This window comes from Notamacropus eugenii, chromosome 1 (assembly GCF_028372415.1).
Source record: "Notamacropus eugenii isolate mMacEug1 chromosome 1, mMacEug1.pri_v2, whole genome shotgun sequence".
Taxonomy (NCBI): domain Eukaryota; kingdom Metazoa; phylum Chordata; class Mammalia; order Diprotodontia; family Macropodidae; genus Notamacropus; species Notamacropus eugenii.
The window spans coordinates 480,070,061-480,094,095 of NC_092872.1; the positions used below are offsets into that span (position 1 = coordinate 480,070,061).

General features: G+C 43.3%; 2 protein-coding genes and 1 long non-coding RNA gene across 4 annotated transcripts in view; 2 read left to right on the top strand and 1 right to left on the bottom strand.

The window, feature by feature from the left end:
- Positions 1-26: 26 nt before the first annotated feature.
- ENDOG (endonuclease G) lies at positions 27-21,709 on the top strand. Its single transcript, XM_072632631.1, has 3 exons — positions 27-2,549; positions 3,212-3,321; positions 17,544-21,709. The coding sequence occupies exons 1-3, from the start codon at positions 2,049-2,051 to the stop codon at positions 17,824-17,826; spliced, it is 894 nt and encodes a 297-aa protein (XP_072488732.1). The 5' UTR covers positions 27-2,048; the 3' UTR covers positions 17,827-21,709.
- The window catches only part of SPOUT1 (SPOUT domain containing methyltransferase 1), a 14,595-nt gene continuing 9,149 nt past the window's right edge, over positions 18,590-24,035 (bottom strand). For both annotated transcript variants that reach the window (XM_072632626.1, XM_072632627.1), the window contains 3 exons: positions 22,454-23,802; positions 19,387-19,829; positions 18,590-18,755 (listed from right to left, as the gene is read on the bottom strand). In XM_072632626.1, the coding sequence (XP_072488727.1) occupies positions 23,734-23,802 (69 nt within the window). In that variant the 3' untranslated portion in view covers positions 18,590-18,755; positions 19,387-19,829; positions 22,454-23,733. The remainder of the gene's footprint in view (positions 18,756-19,386; positions 19,830-22,453; positions 23,803-24,035) is intronic.
- Positions 23,431-24,035, top strand: part of LOC140519529 (uncharacterized) — a 3,400-nt gene continuing 2,795 nt past the window's right edge. The window contains exon 1 of the long non-coding RNA XR_011972221.1: positions 23,431-23,559. This is a non-coding gene — a long non-coding RNA (uncharacterized lncRNA). The remainder of the gene's footprint in view (positions 23,560-24,035) is intronic.

The window sequence follows — 24,035 nt, forward strand, 5'->3', positions numbered from 1 at the left end:
AGGATTCTGGCATTAGAGATGCCACAAACTTGGGGATCATCTAGTCTACCCTCTCCCCAAACCAAGGCCTAAAGAGGGGAAGTGAAACCTTCAAAACCAGTATATTCTCTGGTGCCAAATCTGGTCTAATACAACTGTTGGTTATCCCTACTGGGAGAAATGACTGAAAACCAGGCTTGGTTAATAACTTTAATTTTTATCTCAGAGTGTCAGACATTATCCAGCAGAATTTGCAACGGTAAGAGTTCAGACATTTTTTAGTCTGAAGGCAACAGTTTCAAAATACATTCCCTGTATTTAGGATTCAGACACTGGACCTATTGGGTCAGTAGGTGTTCTAGTACAAGAGCAGTGATAAAGAGTACAACACTTTCTCCTCCAAGGCCATCTGGGTTCAGTTGCCAGATATCAGCATGACTGTAGATGGCCCAGGATGCAGTGAGAGACCCTTGGACCTTTTTGGCTAAGGCCTTTTAAGATATTCATTTAGAGTAAGGTAACACCCATTCAGTGAATAGGCCTTTTTAAGAAGTGAATCAAGGGATGGCCCCTTTAATTAGAAATAAGAAAAATAAGTCAGGCTGGGAGGGGAAGACCCTCAGGATTACTGTTCCAAAGAGAAACATTTATCATTGACATTCACTCTAAGCAAGGAGGGCCCAAAATACAGCCATTAAGTGGAGCTTGGGCAGGGACCTGTTGTGGTCCAATCTGTGAGCTTTAGAGTGAACTGGATTTAAGATACAGAAAAAGGAAGGAAGGAAGGAAAAGAGAAAAGAAAAATCTAGCTAATAAACCAAGTTAACTGGGCAGCTTCTGGCCATCAAAATTTACCTTCCTTTGGAGAGGAGAGGGAGAGCTGAATCACCCAGCTGCTTGGGTCCCCATTCAGGCTGCTCAGTCTAGGTTGTGTTTGTCCTTTTTTCGAAGAGGACCATGACATCAGGGAAGTGCTTTAGTAAACTGATAAAATGCTGAAACTTGTGAAGACTGGGATTGAAAACGAAGAATTTTTCCTTTAAGAAAATGGTGTTCACAACCTAGTGTCTGTTTTTCTGTCTATACAATGAGATGTTACTTGTGTTGTGCATTTGATTGACTCAAGAAGAACCTGGGGACATCTGAAAGGAAGTGGCATGAGGCACGACCATTCCGAGGTGAGGAGCTAACCTGCCTTGCCAGTGTGGAGAAGGGGTGGTGCATCTCCCCAGAAATAGTAATCTTAGAGGTCAAAGACATGTAACCTGAAGGACCAGCTAAATAAACACGGATTCTCGGATTCCTTTTGAGACCTCAGCTCCCACCTAGATATTCTGATGGAAATAACTAATACCTCCCACCTCAAGATGATCTAATGAGATTAACTACGAACCGGATCTGAGCGGATCTTGGTTACGGCCCAAGACTCTCTCCCCCTACCCCCAACACTTGATAGCCTATTCCCATTACTCAACCTCTCAAATAAAGTGGCAGAACAGCTTCACCTGATAGGCTCCTTTTGCGCCTGCTCTAAGGCAGTATAAAACCTCACATTTGTGTATCCTTTTGTTCTGTGGAGTTACAACAGCCTACTGCCCACCAGCAGATATTTATTAAACATCTTCTGGCCTTGCGCCTATATTTATAGACCTCCAGTTAAAAGGACGTAGCTGGGGATAATTCCTCTCCCGGAGGATCTTTGGTTCGCTGAAATGTTCGCCTGCGTTCTCCCGCACTAGGAGGTAACCATGCCCTAAGGCCGGAAATTAGAGCTATTGGTCAAATACTTAGAGGTAGCAATTGACTAGATCCTAAATCAGATTCTTAAAAGGGCAACACCGGACTGGGGGGTCGGCCGTAAGCGCGAGGATTCTGGAACTTCCGGGTTGCTGAGTGGCTTCTCCTTGGAGAGCTAAGCCCCTCGGGAGGCGGCGCCGTGGGCCGTGGGCCGTGGGCCGTGGGCCGTGGGCCGTGGCCCCTTTAAGAGCGACGTTCCGGGCGCGAGTCCGAACGCCGAAGGTCGGTGCGTTCTTCAGCCGAGGGAGGCTCGAGGTCTGCTGGCGGGTGACATGCAGGCTGGCCGCTGGCTGGTCCCGGGGCTGTCCCTGGCCTTGGGGGCCGGGCTGGGGGCGGGAGCCGTGGCCTGGTTGAACAGGAAGGCCAGCCCGGGAGTGGGAGGGCTCTGGAGCCGACTCCCCGTGCTGCCGGTGGCGGCGGCGGCAGCGGGCCCCGTGGTCCCCGCGGCGGGCCCGGGGGAGCTGGCCAAGTACGGGCTGCCGGGGCTGGCGCAGCTCAAGAGCCGCGAGTCCTACGTGCTCTGCTACGACCCGCGCAGCCGGAGCGCCCTGTGGGTCATCGAGCAGCTGAAGCCCGAGCGGCTGCGGGGCCCCGGCGACCGCCAGACCTGCGGCTTCCAGGAGGATGACTCTGTGCACGTGTACCATCGGGCCACCAACGCCGACTACCGGGGCAGCGGCTTCGACCGCGGCCACTTGGCAGCCGCCGCCAACCACCGCTGGAGCCAGAAGGCCATGGACGACACCTTCTACCTGAGCAACGTGGCGCCGCAGGTCAGCGACGGGAGCCCGGGGCCCCGCGCCTGCCCAGCCCGCCTTTTGTGCAGCCGGGGAAACTGAGGCCGGGAGGAGAGGGGAGGGGGCATACCCAGGACCACCAGTTTGCAGCACCCAGGCTTCCTGAATCTCGGTGTACAGGCCGGCTTTTACCTCGGACCCTTACAATGGGCCCATTTTTCCTAGGGTTTGCCCCTTGGTGTAACGGGAGGAGCCCAAGTACACCCCAGTGTAGACGAATCCGGAATTGCTTTAGGATTATAGGTCTCAGAGTTGGAAAGACTCGCCTCACGGCACTGTGGTTATACCTGTTGGTGTGAGTCAGTCTAGGAGCATGTAATTAAGCGCCTCCTGTACTAGGTGTGCGTCAGGCCTTGTGCCACACTCGAAAGCACAAGACTAGTCCTTGCTCTCTAGGAGTTCCAAGCCAACGTGCAAAGCTGCGTACGGGAGGATACAGTATCTGCAAACTATAAACAGTTGCAGTGGTGTTTCCCAGTTTCGCTCGGAGTCTTTGTGCTGACTTACCATTTTCTCCCCATAGACTTGTGTCTCCTTCCCACAGGTAAATGCCAGGTACCCTTCAGGAGAGGCCTAGTGAGGTCTTTAGTTATAGGACATTCCGACTGGGCTCCCTCTTTTTGTTTTTTCTCTTTTAGGTCCCCCATCTAAACCAGAACGCCTGGAACAATTTGGAAAAGTACTGCAGAAGCTTGACCCAAACTTATCACAATGTCTATGTCTGCACTGGTCCTCTCTTCCTACCCAGGTGAGCTCCCTGGAGAAAGGAGGAGGGGGCTTGGTCTCAAGGAGAAGAGAGAGGCTGCTGCTTTGCATCGAGGCCCCTGCCCCCTCCCACTCCCGACTTCTTTCCACCAAATTCTCACCTCACCTTAGTACATCCAGCCATCAAGTGTTGGCCTGAGCTAGTCCACACCAGGGAGAGACAGAATTATAAACACTGCCCCCCACCCTCTCTACCTCTGCAGGTAGGTTCTCTGGGGATATTTTTCTGGTCAGTCCTGTTGAATGCCCAGATTGGGGCTGCTTGTAGGGATTATCAGATTCTGCTGTGGGTGTGAACTTCAGTCATATCATCTTCACTGCTTCACCTACACATACACAGATGGTTATACCCTCAATCTCTCCATTGCTCATAAATGTTCCAAATCCAGGATCAAGAATTCAGAAGCTGCACTATTGAATCATTTTCTATTGCCCCTCACCTCTTGTCTCTGTCTCTCTTTCTCTGATTTTCATTTTCACTGTGACTTCTGGTCCCTCAATGTTCAGCCAAATCATCAGCCCCACCCCCTGTCTTGCCCCCACTTTCTTTCTTTCCCAGTCTTGACCCTGGAGTCAGGAAGACTCTTCTTTTGTGAGTTCAGATCCAACCTCACTCTTACTGTCTGTGTGACCCTGGACAAGTCACTTAATCCTGTTTGCCTCAGTTTTCTCATCTGTAAGATGAACTGGAGAAGGAACTACTCCAGTGTCTTTGCCAAGAAAACGCCAAATGGAGTCATGAAGAGTCTGAAACAACTAAACGATAATAACAGAAGTTAAACAGTTGAACCTGACACCATTCTGTGGAATGCCTTATCTCATATGTTGATCATGCCAGGTGTAACTTCCTCATCCACCTCTATTCTTTCTCACTTGTTGCTGAACTGTACCTAAGGAAGTCCCAGCTATTCTGAGCCCACTGTGAATCTGTTACTGAATTTCTTTGGGGCCCTCAGAACTTAAGGACAATCCTTTTACTATACCCTAATTGACAATTGCATTACCCACAGCAGTAGTTCCAAACCTTTTCATACCCCTCCTCTTCCTATTTATTTGATCTCAGTTCTATCTTCTCCCCTTCTTTCTGTATTAAAATCCTTTGTCATCAGTCTCCTTGATGGAAGCCTCTGATAGGAAAGACCAACTCTGATATTTCACCTTTGATTCACTTTCTTCCTGTCTCCTCCAGTAGCTTTTACCCACACTCATGCTTTCTTCAATCTCTTCCTTGTCTCCTTCTCTGCTGCCTACAAATGTACCAGTGGCTCCCCTATCCCCTACCATCCTCCCCCAAGCTGTCAGACTACTTATCTCAACCAGAGTCCTGGAAAAAGCTGTCTACAGTTTTTCCATTTCCTCTTAACTTTTTAACTTCTTGTAATCTGTCTAGAGACCTCACTTTTCATATGAAAACCCTCTCAGCAAGAAGGCCAGTTTGGTTGGACCACAGTGTGTGATGGGGAGAAACATGATAAGGCAGGAAAGGTCAAGACAAAGAGCTGTTCTTTGGTCCTGCTTCTCCTCGAGATCACTGTTGATCACTATTGATGATTATTTCCCTTGGGTTTTTGTGACTATCTTTTCTGGTTTTTCTACCTGCCTGTCTGCTTCCCAGTCTCCTTTGCTACATCATCATCGATGTCCTGCCCTCAGACTGTGGTTGTAAGCCAAGTGTCTGCCCTGAGAAGCCAAATACTTCTTGTATCTTCCTTAGCTGTGTGGAGGGCATCACCATCCTTCCAGTTACCTTGGTATAAAATCTCAATTTTACCTCCATAAAATTTGAGGCAGCTATGTGACAGTGTACAGAGTGCTGGATTTGGATTGAAAGACCTGAGTTAAAATCCTGCCTCACACATCTACTAACTCTATGACCCTGGGGAAGTCATTTAACCTCTCAACCTCAGTTTCCTTATCAGCAAAATGTAGCTAATAACAACACCTGCTTCCTGGGGTGGTTGTAAAGATAAAATGAGATAAGACGTACAATATTTGCAAACTTTTGAAGTACTATAAAAATGCCAGCTGTTATTATTTTCATATCAAACCTTCTCTGTACTCACATGGCTTCCACTTTAGTTTGGGCTGTCATCACCTCTCACCTGGATTATTTCAGTATCCGCCTAATCAATCCCTTTGCGTAAAGTCTCTCTCCTCTGCACTCCATCCTCCCCACAGCTTCCAAAGTCATTTCCCTAAAGCCCAGGTATGACCTTGGCACGCCATTCCCCCAAAGCCCCAGGGGCTCCAGGTTGCTGTTAGCCTGTATTTAGCCTCCTCTGTTTGACCTTCAAAACTCTTTGTGTTCTGGCTCCATAGTACCTTTTCAGACTTATCACATGTTCCTCCCCTTCACATACTCTGTGGTGCAACCAAACTGGCCTTGAGTGACTTTCCATTGCCCTTCCCCAGGCTTTTGTACAAGCCTTATTTGTTCCACATGCCTGGTATTCACTCTTCCCCTCTTTTGCCCCCAGAATCCTAGTTTCCTTTAAAGCTCAGTTTAAGCACCATCGTCTTTGCGAGGTCTTTCTTGACTCCCCATCCATTTACTTTGTATTTAACCACTTCGTGCAGTGCCTGGCATGTTCACTAACAAAGATGATCACCATTTTGCTACGAATTCAGAGTCTTTATGGAGGTTAGGGGGAACTTTTGAGGAGAATACATTCTTCTTATTCACCTTAGCTCCTGAGCACCAGTCAGTTTGCTTCCCATCTACACAAAATCAGTATTCCCGATAAAGATATCCTTAACTCTTTTTTAAACATTCATTCTTTCCCTCTCACTGCTCCCCTTCCCCTCCCCAGCATTGAAACAAAAATAAAAAAACCTTTCTAAAGGATTTGCATAGTGTCACCAAATAAATTTCGACATTGGCCATGTCCAAAAAATGAACATCCCACTGTGCATTTTCAATCCATTACTTCTATGGCAAAAAGTGGGTGGCACGTTTCTGGGGCTGGGGTTTATCATTGCATTGATCAGAATTCTAAAGTCATTCAAAATGTGTTTTTCATCATAACGTTGTTCTTGTATAAATTTGTTCTATATACCTCAGTTGACATCAATTTATAGATCTTACCAATTTCCTCCAAAACTATCTATTTCATCATTATGATACGATGATGCTCTGTTACATTCATAATCCACAGTTTGTTTAACCATTCACCAATAAATGGGCAGGCTCTTTAATTTTCCACTTTGGGTTACTATGATGAAATTAGCTATAAATATTTTTGAACACATGCATCTTTATCTCTTTGATCTCTGAGGGAATATAGAACTAGTTACGGGGTAGTAGTTCAGTAACTTTTGGGCATAGGCACAAATTGCATTTCAGGATGGCATACACCAGTTCCCTGCTTCATCGATGGTGTATATTAGTGTGCCTGTAATTCTGTAGCCCCAGCAACAGTTGTCATTTTCCTTTTCTGTCATCTTTGTCAGTCTCATGGGTTTAGAGGGAGCCTCAAAGTTGCTTTAATTTGCCCTTCTCAAATAGTGATTTTGAGCATTTTTTCGTGAGGCTATTGACATTTTGGATGTCTTTCTTTGAAAATTGTCTGTTTATATTATTTGACCATGTCTTTATTGGGGAAAGGGCTCTTAGTCTTATATATGTGAACTGAACCAGTTCTTTATGTATCTTGAATATGAGACCTTTATCAGAGGAAACTTGCTGTAAAGATTTTTTTTCCCACCTTCAAATTTGGGTTAATTTAGATTTTTTTGGGCAAAAAATTTTCAATTTTATATGATCAAAATTGTCTATTCTATCTTCTATGATCCACTCTGTCCTGAACCCTTCCCTTAACTATAGATCTGAGCAGCAATTTCTTCTTTGCTCCTCTAATTTGCTCATGATACTTCCCTTTATATCTTAAGTCATGTATCAGTTTGGACTTTATCCTGACATATGTACAACATAATATGTTGGCCTATATTTTGACCATACTGCTTTCTAGTTTTCCTAGCAGTCTTGTCAAATAGTGAGATCTTTTTCTGGTAACTGGGATCTCTGTGTTTAGTGAACACTTCCCTTTTTTGTTTATTTGTTTTGGTATATTATATATCTAATCTGATTGTCCCCACCTTTTTTTTTTTATAACCAGTACCAAATGATTTTAATGATTTCTGCTGTGAGATTTGATGCTGAGGTCCACCTCCTTCTCTTTCCCTTTTTTTTTTTCCATTATTAGCCTTTAGGTTCTTTTATTTATTTTTAGTTTGTTCTTTTATTTGAATTTTTAAAAAAGTTTTTCTAGCTCTGCAAGATAATCCTTTGGTAATTCAATTGCCATGGCACCAAATAAGTTAATTTAACTTAATATTGTCATTTGATTATATTGACCCGCCCTACCCATGAGCAATGAATATTCCTCAAATTATTTAGAGTTGTCTTTATTTTTGTAAATAATGTTTTATAGTGGGATTCTTTTAATTTTGGGGAGTACCTGATAGATAAACTTCAGATATTTTTATACCTTTTGTAGTTTTTTTGAAAGCAGTTCTCTTTCTAGGTCTTCTTACCGGGTTGTGGATTTTTGTTTTTGGAAGGTTTTTTGGTAACATACAGGAATGATGCTGATTTATATGGATTTATTTTTATATTTTTCATTTTTGCTGAATTTATTGTTTTAATTAATTTCATGTGACTGTAGGGTTTGCTGAGTGATGGTTTTGTTTTCCTCTTTGCCTATGACTTCTTTCTTGATTTTTCTTGACTTCTTGCTATAGCTAGCATTTCTGGGGCTACATCAAATTGTAGTGGCAGTATTGGGCATCCTTGCTCATCCAATTGGAGCCCTCCCTCGCTTAAATCCAATTCCCTTGCTAGTCATGACATCTCCGTCTTAATGTCATGATCTTCTAGAATGAAGGGCAAACAGCAACACTGGAAAGATCTCTCACCTTTCTCCAGTACATAGAATGTTTGCTCTTGGTTTTAGATACCTGATATTTATCACATTAAGAAAAGGTCTGTTTTATTCCTGTGTTTTCTAGCATTTTTAATGGAAATAGGCAATATATTTTGTCAAAAACCTTTCCAGCATCTATTGATATAATCATGTGGTTTTAATAATTTATATTATTATTATTATTTATAATCTTATATTGAACCAACCCTGTGTTCCTGGTATATAAATACATTGTGGTCATAGTATGTAATATGTTGTGTTAGCCTATTTGCTAATATTTTATTTAAAATTTTTGCGTCACTGTTCATTAAGGATATTGGTCTGTGGTTTTTTGCTTGGTTTTTCCACCTCTGCTTTGTCTCTCTCTGATTTAGGTTATCAAGTTCATATCTGTATTGTAGAAAGATATCAAAAAAGTCCTTTCATAACTGCTCTTAAATTTCAATAGGGTTCCCTTAAAAATCCATATGATCCTGAATTTTTTTTTCTTTGAGAGATCTTTTATGGCTTATACAATTTTTTTTCCTAATATTTGATTTAATATATTTTGTATTTTTTCCTATATTATTCTTACATATTTCTTATGTTAATTTGAGTAGTTAATATTTTTTGTAAATATTCTTCCATTCCCTTTTAAGTTATCAGTTTTCTTAGCTTGCAGTTAGGCAAAATAGTTTCTGACAGTTTTCTTGATTTCCTAGTCAGTTGTGAAATTTCCTTTTTCATTTTTGATTAAAAATTTTTTGATTTCCCTTTTTGTTTTTTACATTAGATTAGCTATAAAAAACCAAGTGCTAGTCGTATTTATCAATTCAGTATTTTTTAACTTTTAACTTTTTTAATTATTTCCTTGATTTTTAAAATTTCTACTTTTTTGCCTAGTTGGAGAGGTTGGTATGTTCTGGCTCAAGTTTTTTAGATTTGTGCCTAGTTCATTTATTCTTTCTCTCTTTCATTGATGAACATATTTAGAGATACATATTTTCCCCTAAGGAATGCTTTAGCTGCATTTCATGAGTTTTGATATGTTGTCTGTTACGATTTTCTGTGAAATTTTCTATTGTTTCTGTAATTTGTCCTTTGACCCATCAGTTATTTAGAATTCTATTAGTCTTCAATTAATTTTTCTTTTTTCAGAGACATTCTTTAATATCATTCTTATTGAAATGTTTAGTATTTCTACTTTTCTAAATTTTTTCATAAGGTGTATTTGACCCAATATATGGTCACCTTTTGTAAAGGTGCCATGCACAGATAAATTATGTAAATTTCTTTCTATTCCCATTCAGTAATAGCAGAGATTAATGATAATAATGAAAGCTAGCATTACACAGTGCCTACTGTATGAACTGTGCTAAGTGCTTCACAGATATTATCTAATTTGAGCTTCGCAACAAACCTGAGAGATAAGTGTTATGCTTTCTAATTTTTCCGAAGTTCTATTCAGGTCCTTACTTTTCCCTGTCTATATTTTCATTAGATTTGCTTAGGCCTGTAGGTGGTGTGTTGGAGTCCCCTGGTACTATAATCTTACTATGTATTTCTTTCTTTGATTCAGTTAATTTTTCCTTTTAAGTATTTGATGCTTTACCATTAGGTGTGTATACATTAAAATGTTGACATTGATTTGTTATAGTGCTTTTAAACATAGCTCTTTTCTTATGTTCATATTTCATGTAGCATTATCTGAAAACATGATTGTTATTTCTAGGGTTTTTGATTTGCTTGTTTTTATTCAGCTGAAGCAAAATTATTTTCATTACAGTGCCTCATTTTAACTTTATGTGAACCTTTATGTTTTAAGTATGTTTTCTGTAAACAACTTATTCTTGGATTCTGTTTTCTAATCCATTCTGCTGTCTTTCATTTTATGATTGAGTTGGTCCCATTCATGTTCATGATTAATTGTATATTTCTCTTCATTCTGTCCTCTTGTAATTATTCCTTTTTTTGTCTCCACTTCCATTTTTACAGAGAAGAGGAAAGTAGTCAAATAGACTTTGCCTGACACCTGTGTTCTGTATCAGGGCTTCTTACACTTTCCCCTGGTGACCCCCTGAGTGCTTTTTAAAATATGGGGTCAGGACCCACAGTTTAAGAAGCACTAGTCTACTCAGTTCTCTGCATCCTGGCTTGGGTCCCACAAGTCTACTGAGCTGTTCTATCCTTCATCGGTGGTTTGCAAAGTTCTGTGATCTCCCACCTCAAGTAATAAAATAGTATCACTGTAAAATATTATCTGTATTGTAAAATCATACACAAAAAATAGGAAATGAGAAGTAATGAGATAAAGATGGAATAAACACTGTTTTAAAAAAATTTTACTTAATTAAAACTCTTTGCTCTTCCATCTCATTATTAATAATATTTTCATAGTTATTTAAATTTTATTAATAATAACAGAGCAATGTGGTTGAAAATGCTTCATTTTTTAAAAATCTTGGCTTGAAGTTTTGTGATACAGCAACTCAAAGGGCTAGTTCCATTTATTTTTAATAAATTGGTTTTAATACTGAAAGATTTTGTAGTGGACCCAGATGGCAGAGTTGCAAGACTTCCTCTAGTGATGCTCGACAACTTAAGAACAGCTGTAGAGGAGGAAGAAAGGAACCCAGGGCTCGGGTTTGGCAAAGAATGAACTAAGCCTAGACAAGGAGCCCAAGATTCTAGAGGAGAGAACACCCCAAGATGAGCTCGTGAGCTCTTCTCTCAAGATTATGACCTCTCATCTTCCATCTTTCCTGGTGCCTTCCTGCCCCAACCCTGTTCTTCATATTCACCATGACTTCCAGTCCCCCCACCTCACACTCCCCACCCAGGTCATCACTCCTGCGTTGGCTATGCTCTACACACATAATTGGTCAATAAGCACTTGACCCTTTGTTAAGCATCTGTTATGCAGTGGGCACTGTGCTAGGTACCAAGGATACAAAAAATAACATAAAACAGTCCCTTGTTTTAAGGAGCTTGAGTGCAACTTGTAGAGACAACGTGCAAGTATGTACAGGCTAACTATAAAATAAATCAAAGCTAGTTAGAGTTGGAATGCAACAGCAGTTGGAGGCAGGAGGTTTAGGAAAGACCCCATGTAGAGGTCAATGAGAGCAGATCTCCATCCCTCATATCACTGTATACATTTCAGATATGGATACTTGGAGCCTCACCCACGCAGAACTCTCCTAACCTCCATTTTATTTTTGAGTTTGTGTTCACTTTGTATCAATTTCATTGCATTTATTTTGTGTCTCATTAAATGTTGTGGAAGAGAAAAAAAAGCACTGGTCTCTAAAAGGAACAGCCTGTTCCAGTACTTCTCTTACCTTTGCCCCACCCTTGGTCCCAAGGTTAACTCTTCTTTTTCGTCTTTTCTCCCCCTCTCCTCTCTCTTATATTGGACTTTATTTTTCTAATGACTGTTCTCTCACTTATCCTTCTCTCCCTTGTTTCTGTCCTCTCCTGTTTTCCCTTTGAGATTAATGTATTTCTATACCTTATTCTTTGCGTCTCTTTGTAACCAATCTTTTGTTCAGTTTAGATGTAAATGAAGTATATGGGGTACCCTTTCTCCTCATTCCTTCATTTTTAAATACTCTTCATCTTATGTTTCCCCAAAGTGTGGTAGTGATTTTTCCACCACTCCTTTCTTTCCTAGAATAGTCCCCTGTCCCTCTCAATTGTTTCTTCTTTTGAGACCATTAAAATGGGGGGAAAAACTACACAAGGCCCTTTCTGTCATTTTACTTGTCTCAATATAGTTGGTTCTGAGAAGACAGTTCATCCCTACGGAGCTCTTTTCCAGGTTCAGTGCATGTCTGTACCTTTCTGCATCTCTCTTGGGTCCTCTGTTTCTGTTTCAGAATGTTTGCTCAGTTCTACTCATTTCATCCATAATGCTTAAAAATCCTCTTTTATTAAAGGTCCATTTCCCCTCTGTATAATTATATTTAATTTTCCTTGACAGTTTATTTTTGGTACTCAGCCTCTATCTTTTGTCTTTTGGAGTGGCATTCCTACGTCTCTTCTTTATCATGACAGCTCCCAAGCCTTTTGTGAGCCTTACTGTGTCTTCTTGATACTTTTATATTCTCCTTTTGGCTATTGTATTTTTTTCTGACATGGAAGCTCTGGGTTTTGGCTATGATATTCCTAGGAGTTTTCATTTTGTTATTTCTCTGAGAAAATAACGAGTAGATTCTCTTTATTTTTATTTTTCTCCTTGTGTCCTAAAAGTTCTAACTAAGCAGTTTTAATTTATAATTCCTTGAAATAGGGAATTTTTTTTCTTTTGGAGGGAATCGTGATTTTTGGATAGTGTGATAATTCTTAAATTATCTTCCTTTGACCCTTTTTCCAGGTCTTCTAAAAAAATATTGTACATTTTTTTCTTTTTGATTTTGTTTTCATATTTCTTATTGTCTTACTGAGGTCTTGTTTTATGTTTGACCCATTCTGATTTTCAGGGCATTCATTTCTTTCTTGGGCAGAATTCCTCATCAGTCATCTGCCATTATTTCTGCACTATTTTATTTTGTATCTCGTTTCATTTCTTCCACATATTTTTGTAATTCTTGTGTCTAGAACATTTTTTTCTTTAAGGTTCAACCTGGCTTTTTGTGCTGTTAACTTTCTTCCTTGGGGTTTACTTCCAGGTTATCTCCCAATTGAAAATATTTCCTCATAGTCTTTGGTGCTTTTCATGGTTTGTTCATCACAGCAGCCTCAATATCTAAATTGGGGGGCTGTGCTTGAGTCAAGTTTTGCTTCTGTCCTCCTGAGTTTTTCCGCCTCAAACCCAAAGAGAGAGCCAGGGACTTCTCAGGAGATGCCCTTCTCTCCCTGTGTTGCCTGCAAAGCAGTGCTTCATTTCTCCCAATCAGGCTCCCAAGTGCAGCAGCTGAAGCCTTCCTCTCAGTGACTGTTTCTGCCAGGTCTTCCCACATTCTAGGTCAGAGCCTCTTACTGCTTAATATGGTGGCTCTTACTTTCTCTTATGAGGTAAAACTCACAAAATTCACCTTTGTCTTAGTTTTGTCACTAGCAGGCCATATTTAATCTTCCCATAGTCTCCAAACAGTTGTTTGTCACTTCGTGTATTTTAACTTTGCAAGCTCTAAGAACACTTACATGCGAAGTGGCAGATGGCCTCAGTCATTCCTCCGTCCTCAAAGACGTCCTCTTAGTTCCCTGTCTGGCCCTCCTGTGTCTCTCCTCATAGTTAATCGAATAACTCCTGCTTCACACATGAATTTTAAGTTTTTCAAGCACCGAATGTCTTTTTGTACCTCTAAAGGATCAATTCTTTATGTCCTTTACATTTTGATTTTAGTAATTTTTCTTTTCATAATAGCTCATTTTCTGCCAGTTTCAACAACCAAGTGAATCACGTACTAATTGTATATATATTTTGTAAATATCATCTCCCCCAAAACAATGTAAGCTCCTTGAGGGCAAGGGAGCATTTTCTTTTCTGTTTTTGTATTCTTTGTGATTGGCCCAGTGGCTAGCATATATAGTAGGTGTTTAATAAATCCTTGTTTATTGATCACTCAGTTGTCATCACCCTACTTCAGTTTTCTTGTCTATAAAATAAGGGAATTCAACCAGGTGGTAGTACTTGAGAGTAGACAGTATGGGGAGAGACCTGGAGAGGCAAATAAGATAGTGGAACCATGATGCTAGAGTACCAGGAAGCAGTACAGAGAGCTTCCCTTTACCCCCAAAAACCTATCACTATCATCATCACAAAAAATTCCCTCCAAGAATCTTAAACCTGTACCAGTCTGAATCCTGGTGATTAAATCCAAGAAAGTCATGGTGAGTCATTTTTCCAGTCCGGTCAGCATAAGAAGAGAGACTGAGAGGTCTGAGGACACAGGAAATGTCCAGCATAGGAAGGAGCTGTGAACCAGAGCAAGAGGAAGTCCATGTGGCCTTCTAGGTCCCGGGTACAGCTTTTTGACTGAGTCCAAGTTTTACAGAACAAATCCTTTTGTTAAGAGGATTTGTTCTGTGGAGTTTGGATTCAGTCAAAGGGACTGACCTAAAGGGTCACATGTGGCCTCAAGGCTGCAGATTCTCCACCCCTGTCCTAGACCCTTACCAGGGCATTGAGTGCCAGGTGTAGAAATAGGAGCCATTTAAAATCTTTGAGGCTTGCCCAGTTCACAGAATCATAGGACAGACTGATATTGGGAACTGGTTCCAGGGTAGGGAGCAGCCATGGGTCCTGATGCACCTCAGATCCTAGGAGTAGAACAGAGTTTCATTTCCAGCTGCTGATAGTATCTGAAAACTTCAGGGGGAAAACCAGACCAAAGGGAAACCCGCAGTTCTGTCCCTCTAAATCAAAAGAGCTTCCCAGGTGGATAAGAGTGACTGAGCATAGCAGCAGTCTACTCTTGCTCAGACTCAAATCCAGATCAGGAGCTTGCAGACCTCAGTGCAGCAAGGGGGAGGAGGAAGAGGAGGAGAATTGGGGACAGGGAAAGCAATGAGACTTTGTTCTGGATCAGACAGTTTGGGGAGCACTGAAAGTTTGTAGGGTTCCCAGCCTGAGCTGCCCCTGGGATCCTGAAATAACACTATACTCAATTCCTGAAGAAAGCACTACTAGGGTCAGCCCAGACCTTTCCTCTAGGAATTAGTAGCATGCAGCCCTGTTATCAAGTCTGAAATCAGGAAGGTAGGGTAAGAAGAAGGTGGAAGCAGAAAGAGAATCCCATCATAAAACTGTTAAGGTGACAGGCATGCTCAAGGTGCAAACCGAGTAGAGAATTAAGTTTCCTTAAAGAAAAACAACTTGGGCACAAGTTCAATTAACATTCCTAGAACAAATAAAGCAAGAGTTTTAAGAAGAGTTTAAAATGTTTTTATAAATTAAATGAGAACTCTAGAGGAAATAAATTTGAACAAAAAAATGGAAGACACAGAATAGCTTGGCCTAAGAAGTACAAAACTTTGCCAAAGCAACAAACTTCCTAGAAAGTAGAATGAACCAAATAGAAGCTAAATCACTCTTATGAAACAAAAAAATATTAAAACAAAGTCAGAAGGCCAAAAAAAAAAATGAAATAGTATCTCATAGTGAGAACAATTGACTTGGGGATTCAGATCCAGGAGTGGGGAAAACCCAAAATCACTGGACCACTTGAAAGGTACTACTGAAGAAAACCTAGACATCATATTTCAGGAAATCTTGAAAACAAAACAAATTTAAAAAAAACTGTCCAGATCTCTTAGAACCAGTGTACAAAGTGGAAATAGGATCCACTGACCGTTTCCTGAAAGACACCCCCAAATAAAAACTCAGGAACAACAGCATGGCTAAATCTAGAGCTTCTACTAGGTTTCCAAAAAATACTACAAGCAGCCAAAAAAAAAATTCAAATACTAAGGAGCCACAGTAAAGATCATACAAGATTTAGCAACCACTCTACAAAGGAGTGGAGAGTTTGTACCACATACGCTATTCCAGAAGGCAAAAGATATAAACTTAGAGCCATTAACCTTTAATGAAAGTGCCCTTCTAATCATTTTGGATGAAAAGACCAGAGCTGCATAGAAACTTTGAAGTTCAAGCACAAGAATTAAGAGTAAACATGAATAAATAGTCATGGGCACTAAAAAAGGAAGAACTGCTTACGTTCAAATATGGGGAAATGGTATGTATGTCCCCTATGAATCCTGTCATCATCAGGGGTCAAAGAGGGAGTCTAATTAGACAAGGTGTGGGAGGGATTCATATCTAGATGATCTTAAGAGAAAAGTGGAAAGAGGAGAGAATAGCAACATACTGAGGATGAAGTATTGGAGAAAATTATGTCAAATAATCAGGGTGCAAGTAGACATCTATACAAACAAAGCAGGTAGGGTGGGGTGGAGTAGCAAACACTTGAACCCAAACTCTCATCTGAACTGATCAAAAAAATGAAAGAATACACACATGTACATATACATAGTTGGATGTAGAAATAAATTTTACTCTACAGGGAAATAGAATGGAAAGGAGCAAACAGGGAATTGGGGGGTTAGGTTAAAGGAAGGATTAGACTTAGGCAAAACAAACTTGTAAGACGTAAAAAAAAAAAAAGCTCTTTTTGAGGTGGCAAAGAATGAATCTGAGCAGATGCCCTTAGACTGGGGAATGGTTGAACAAGTTATGTATATAAATGTGATGGAGGACTATTGAGCTATGAGAAATGATGAAGGGGATGGTTTTGGAGAAGCCTGGGATGACTTTTATGAACAGATGTAGAACAGAGTGAACAAAATCAAGGGAATAGTTCATAACATGACAACACTACAGTAAAGAAAAACAACTTTGAAATAGTTAGGGATTCTGCTTAGTGTGATGACCAACCATAATTCCAGTAGACTAAAGATGAAACATGGGACCCACCTCCTAACAGAGGGAAAGGACTTGGTCCAGAATGAAACATTTTTTCAAAATGGCCAATGCAGAAATTCGTTTTTCTTGACCATACATGTTTGTAACAGGTTTTGTTTTCCATTCTTAATTGAGGGTGGGGGCGAGGGGGTTGGCATGAAAGGGAAAGAAAGTGGATTTTTGTGGATTGAAAAAAATACATAATTTTAAAAAGCCAATAAAGGGATCCCCGGTTCCTTTTGAAGATGTCTGTCTTGATATAGTCCTACTAGCTTACAGTTGTCATTAACTAAAGCCACTGTTGGGTCATTGCCAAAGTAACTATCCTTGGCTTCCATCATTAGCTCACACCTGTGCTCTGGGACCTTTGTTGCCTCCCCTTGTCCAACCTCAATTTTGTATTCAACTTTAGCTCCTTGTTCCTCATACGAGACTCTCCATTTCCTGATTCTGCTAACTTTCTCTGACTCTCTCTCCCTCCTCATCTCCTCCTTCTGGCCTCCCTGATTTTCCTTCAAGCTTCAGACAAAACAAAAACTTTTTTTTTTCGTTTTTCAAACAAAACCTTTTCTCAGCCCTTCTTAATCGTGATGCCTTTTCTCTGAAATTATCTCCATTTTGCCGTGTGTGTGTGTGTGTGTGTGTGTGTGTGTGTGTGTGTGTGTACACACATATCTTGTTTGTATATAGTTGTTTGCCTGTTGTCTTATCTGTTAGATTGGGAGCTCCCTGAGGGCACTGTCTAGCACACAATAAAGATTTGATTAATGCCTCTTGACTTAACTAGACTGTAAGCTTTGAGGGCAGGGACCTGGGCCTACTGGGGACATTGTAACACTAACGAATGTCTTTTGATCTTGGTCCGTTGCTTTTCCTTGTCTTTTTTGTTCCATCCAGGAGGGAAGCTGATGGGAAAATGTATGTGAAGTACCAGGTGATTGGCAAGAACAATGTGGCAGTGCCCACCCACTTCTTCAAGGTGCTGATCCTGGAGGCTCCTGGGGGGCAGATCGAGCTCCGTTCGTACGTGATGCCCAATGCACCTGTGGATGAGAATATCCCACTGGAGCGCTTCCTGGTTCCCATTGAAAGCATAGAGCGGGCCTCTGGGCTGCTCTTTGTGCCCAACATTCTCACACGGACAAGCAACCTGAAGGCCATTGCCCCTGGGGCTAAGTAAAGGCGTGGAGAGGCACAGCAAAGGGACAGAACAAGGGGCAGCTCAGTGTAGTGAAGAGTATTAGACAGGGCAGCTCTGCTGCTTGTCATCTCTAACTTTGTGGAAGTCATTTCCCCATCTGTAAAATGCCAGAATTCCTAGGGCTGGTGGATACCTGAACCTTCCCTTTTTATTCCTGGGCATCTTTGGGGGTGAGAAGTACGCCACTACCCCTGAGTACCTAGGCTTGTCCTTGGATCTTCTTCTGGGAGACAGATCAGGCTAGGGCATTCCAACTTTGTTGGGGGAGGTCTGTCTTCCCTTCCTGTTTTAGGAGGTTCTCAGGCACCTAATAATGTGGAAGGGAAGTGTCAGTACTTGTGGCTTGTATTTTGTTGAACCCACCTTTAATAGGCTAGAGGGGGTACTCCTCACAGCCCTTGAAGTCGAGTTTCAACTTTGTAATAAAGAAAGGGTTTGCTGGTGCTCTTTGGTTGTGGTCTATGGCCCACCGACCACAGGAGGGTGGGTGGAGGGTGGGCATACACTTAGGTGGGAGAGGATCAGAAAATCCCAAGGATTCTACAGCTTGTTGGAGACATCCGGTGCCACTGGGCACCGTCATCACACCTATAAAGACTGCACTTTGTTTCCATCCCCACTGCCCTCTACTTGTAGGTCTTTTTGCAAAGTGATTTTGCCTGTTTAGTCTTTGTTTTCCCATCTGAAATGAGGGGGTTGGTGAGATGTTAAAAAGAAATACAAAAATTACAATGTTCAAGCATGCATTTTGGTAAAAATTATATTTCTTTCATCTCTGGCTTCAATGATACACCAAATTACTAAGAGGATACTTTATGTAATTAGAAGAACAATTTATGTGGAGGATGTTGCCAAGGGGCTGGGCAAAGTCATATCATTCATCTTGAGGAATAAAAGGTGAAGAATACCTAGGAAATAATAAAAAAAGTAGGAACGGAGTTGGTTTGGTATTGTCAGATCTCAAATTATTAAAGTAGCAATTAACAAATTTGTTTAGCATGGGATAAAATATAGAAAATCTTATCAGTGGAATATGGTAGCTAAGTAAGCCTTAGGAAAAGCATACTGCACTTTAGTCTTTGATAAACAAAGAGCTGCAAGTACTGGGGGAATAGCCCTGCCTGTTACACCATAGGCTACAATACCAAGTAGATAAACTGGTTAAATAAAAAAGTTGTGCTGTTGACAGTTTAGGGGAGAAAGAAGAGTAATCCTCCCAACTCTTAGGAGGGGAGGAATTTGTAGCTGTCTGTGATGCAGATAATTCTATAAAATAGATCACTTTGATTACCTGATGAGCATTTATAGAGTTAGTAAAAGTCTAAAGAACTACAATATGATTAAAAGCCATTCTACAATAGATAAGTGATTCCCCTTTTTCAGATCACTCCCAAAATTCTCAAACCATTCCCAGAATTATTTTTGGGAACCTTCATCAGACTGAGTTTATTAGCATAGAATACCATCCCCAGTATTTTATAGAAGTACTTCACCCTGTCCAGAATTTGCACAAAGCATAAAAGACCTCTGAATACTTACTTAGATCCAGCTGCCATTTGTTGGAAGGATTCCAGAATAAGAATAAGATAGTGTTTGGCCTGGTGAAGAATCAGGCCCAGGGTGGTGAACATTAAGTACTCCAGAAGGGGCAGTTCAGACTTCTGTTTGGACACTCCCAGTGAGGAAGGGCTTGTGACAGTATGACGAGTCATCTTACTTGTTTATATATAAAAATCATATATGACCCTTTCAGGTTTTAATAGCTCTGAATGTTAGTTAAATTCATCTGAAGTCTGCCTCTTTAATTTCCCCCCATTGATTCTAGTTGTGCTTTCTTAAGCTACACGGAACAGTCTTCACTTGGTTCTTAAGGCCCGTCAGTGATAATGGTGATGTCTCTTGGAGGTTAAGCATCCTGATTCCTTCAACTTGTGGTATTGAGCTCTTTCAGCGTGCTCTTCATCTCCAGTTTTTCAGGGTCCCTTTTAAAATAAGAAAACCAGGGAATGCCAAGGATGGAGTAACTGGGACTTTTCAGAAGTTAAGGAGCATAGAAAAACACCTAGTTAGCAGAAATGATTACTTAAAATAGGATGCTAGTAATTGGCAGGCTTCATCCACCCCATACCCAGGAATAGCCCCACAGTATCTCCTTCATGGGAGGGGGAGTGGGAGGTTTGGGATTGGAGTATGGTATCTCCCACTGAATTTGTCTTAAAAAGTTGATTTAGGGGTTACAAAACCTGCTCCTAAAGGCCTGCCCCAAACCTAAGCCAGTACTCTAGTGTCATCGCAAAAAACGCCACACTCTTTTCTCTGGGCATTGGATTTGTAATTAAGGTACAACAAATCTCATTAAGGTTTTTTGCTGCCATTTTGTTGAGCTAATTCACATTGTGAAAGTTTTCTTAAGTGAAATACTTAAGTAACACTGCCTGTCCTGATCAATAAATCAACAAATACCATCCCAGCCCACCAGTCCTGAATTTTCGGTCTCTACTCTAAGCAGCTATATCCCACAGATGGCCAGATAAAGTGCTGAGGGGGACACAGACATCTGAGGGCCTGAGAGGGAACTTGCCCTCAGATAAATTCACCTGGAAGTCCTGTTTAAGCTCAGAGCCCCAGCTAAGGCCACCAGGGCATCGTGATCCATCAGGTCTTTTTCGGGCTTATGAAGGAATAGCTGATAAATTATAGGTCAAATAAGTATTTGGGGATTATGGGAAGATTATATAAGGACTGCTGGTCATGCCTGACAGAAATGTGGAATTTTTGAGTTTCTCAACTCCAAGATAGGTTATGTAACACTTACAAGGAGACCCTGATCTAAGATATTAGAAGTATGAGAACACAGGAAGGGGAAGAAAGGGTAGGAGATGACCAGATGAACATTAAGGCAGGAAGGGAGACTGACTGAACCCAAGCTGACAGGAGCTGAACAAAGTTAACATGCAGGATCTGCACTTTTTATTGGCACAGAAGCAGCGCTTTGCTGAGAGCTGATTGGCTAGAGAAAGTCAAGATTGCCCTCTAACTCCTTTTAGCCTGAGAGATGGAAAACTTTTTATGGGTTTGCCTGAGTTGTCCTGGTCCAGGGGTGAGGAACCTGTGGCCTTGCAGCTGCACTTGAGGACCTAGAGGGCCACTTGTGGCCTCAAGGCGGCAGGCTCCCCACCCTTCCTAGTCTGTCCTCTCTGGTTTTGAGGGGAGGGAATAGGAGGAGAAAGGCAAGCTTTGCTGTGAGATGTGACTTTTTATTAAGAGATGATTGGGTAAAACAGTAACCCCTGCTATTTGGAGAGCTGAGTGGAGGAAGCTGTATGACCCTCTCACCATCTACACAGCTTGATAAGGAAAATCTAATTGGAGCTATTAGCGCTTTGCAGTATTCTGGCCGTAGGAAACTGCTTTTGGCTGAAAGAATGTGACACTTTCTTTGTGCCTGTCAAGTGAGGCTGTTATGCTTGAAAAGCTTGTCACCTTGTCACTGTTTCTATGGCTGAGCAGAGCAGAGAAGCAGTTTTGATCAACTGATGAGCAAGAGACCTGTGAGGGCCAGAATGGGTACAGGTAGCAGGCAAATAATTTTACCCTGCTGGTGCAGAGAGCACCATCTCTAAAGAGACCAAGGACATCATTGCTTGCCTTCCAGACTTGTCCTAAGCACATGGGTCTCCCTACTTCTATGCCCCCTCTTGTATGTGCTCTCTGCTGTAGCTTTTATTGAGCAAGATTGATAATCTTGCGTTCTTGAGTAAATGTCATGGTTATGCATGCTCCTGCCTTCTACTGAATACACTTTCTGATTGTTCCTACTTTTGCCTTGTCGTTTAATAAAAGTTTTATCTTTAAGAGTTAATGCTATCATGGTGTTTGATTTTAAATTGCAAACTCTCCAGTGCAAGTCTCGGGAACCACAGTGGGGTGTATCCCCCAACACATAAACTAGGGCCACCCTAGCGCTGAGAATCCCAGTAGTCACTGATCATGGTTATAGCTGCCTCCTGGCGACACAACCTGTTGAACTGAGTTCAGGAGAATGTTGAGAGAACTGAGGGGATCGGTGCCATTCCCAGGCAATACCACGGTGATCTCATCCAAGATTTATTGGGGTGCGCTTTGTTTTGGCAGGGATTCGTTATATTATCTATCCAGGACTTATTGGATACTCTAGTGCCAAGGAAATCCCCTAGGGAAATATTTGAATATTTTATGGGGCAGTGTTTCAGCATCTTGCTGGATAAAGGGACCGCTTTGTGGGATGCTTCCCTCTTCCCTCTGCTCTGCCCTCCCCAAGATGGCATGCGATCTGATATAGGCTATTCATATATGATCCTATTAAACGCGTCTCCCCATTAGTCATCTTGTGAAAGGAGAACGAAAGAGAAAACCACGAGAAAGAAAAAACAAAACATCAAAAGAGAGAGTGGCCTGCTTCCACCCGCCCTCAGACGCACGGTCTTCACTCTGGCTGTGTCTCCACTCTCCATCACGAGTGCTGGAGGTGTCCCGGATCACGGCCTGGCTCAGGAGGGCTGTCTAGCCCAGCTGGCCTCCACCCCTTCACCCGTCTTCCCAGGCTTTCCGAAGCCTGCCTGCTCACCCTTCTTACTCCACCGCATTCACACACCGCAGCTCGTTCGGCAGCCCCCATGGAGGGGCACTCCCTCAGTTCCCAGTTCTTCACCGCCACACACAGCCGCTACAAACGTTTTCCTACAGGCCAGCTCTCACCGATGAAGGCTGCAGGGGCCCTTCGAGGCGAGCCCTGGGCCGTGGGGTCCCTTACCACGTGGGCCGGCCTCTCACGGACGGGAACGAGAGTGGCCCGGGATGAGGAGGCGTGGCTGGGGGGGTAACTGGCCCCGGGGGGTCTCTACACTGGGGACGTCGCAGCCCGCTGAAGTCCCCTTCCCAGGGCTATCCTTCCCCCTCCCCTCCACCCTCGCTTTCCTCGCTCCTTCCCTCCCCTGGGGCTCCCGCCCTGCCCCTTATCCTGCCCCTTCCCTGAAATACGTGACCCGGCTCGGTGCTCTCCCTCCGCTTGACCCGCTGCGGCCCGGCTTCCGTCCGGAACCGCGGCTGGCGGACGGGAGGGGCCGCCCCGGGCCTCGGAGGAAAGCCGGCTTCGGCTCGGGGGGAGGATGCAGGCTGCTACGGTGGGAATAGGAAACAGGCCAAGGGACAGATAAGGGATGTGCGCACGGACGTCGTGCCCAGGATGCCTGCGCGGAGAGCCGGCGGGGCATGACATCGTCATCCCTGCGGGCGCCGGGTCGGAATAGACGTCCTAGTGCGAATGTGAGTAAGAGGCCTGGTGCTGCCCCCTCACGGCCGCACCTGGAAACGCAACCACTTTCTCGGGGGCGGGACAAGCGCGCCTGCGCTCCCCGCTCCGGCGCCCAGGAGGCACCACGTCCGCTTCGTCACACACCTGCTGGATCACTACAGGTTTGGTTCGGTTCTGCGGCTGTGACTTCCCCAGGGCACTTGGGCCTCCGGGCAGGCCACGTGACGGGTGCCAAGTGCACTCCCCTCCCCTAAGGCGGCCTGAGTGCTGCCCCGCCCACCTCCCGGAGGCACAAGGCCGCCCAAGGCCGCCCAGCCCGCGGCAGCGGCTCAGAGCCTGGCCTGCTGGACCGCACCAAAATGGACGAGAAAGGGCTTGGGAGAGCGAGCTGGGGGGGCGCCGCCCCATGACTTTATTGGGTAAGTCGGCCAGGCCCCCGCCCTCCGGCCCCGCCGGCGGAGCCCCAAGCGGGGCTGGCTTCCCCCGGGGGTCCCTCGTCGTCCCTCTGGCACCTGCCAGCTCAGGCCCGGGCGTCCCGCGGCACCAGGGATGTGGGCTGCGCTCAGTCCCAAGGGCAGCACCGAAGGAGGCCTTCAGGCTGGCCGGGCCCCGGCCTCGGTGACACGAGACCGCAGGGCGGCCAAGGAGATGAGGATGGCTTCCTGGAAGGGAAGGGAGCCGCAAGGCCTGACTTGGCCGGCCTCCAGTACGGGAACCACCCCTCACCACGCCCACAGTACCCCTCAACATGTGCTCAGGCAGTAGTACCACCCGGGGAAGGGGGCACTTTCTGGGATGTGTGCAGTTTCTACCTAAGTAACCTCTGTGGTCCCATTTCCAAATCTGTAACACGGGGTCAGCCTAAGCCATTTCCTCATTCTGACTCTATTCTGAC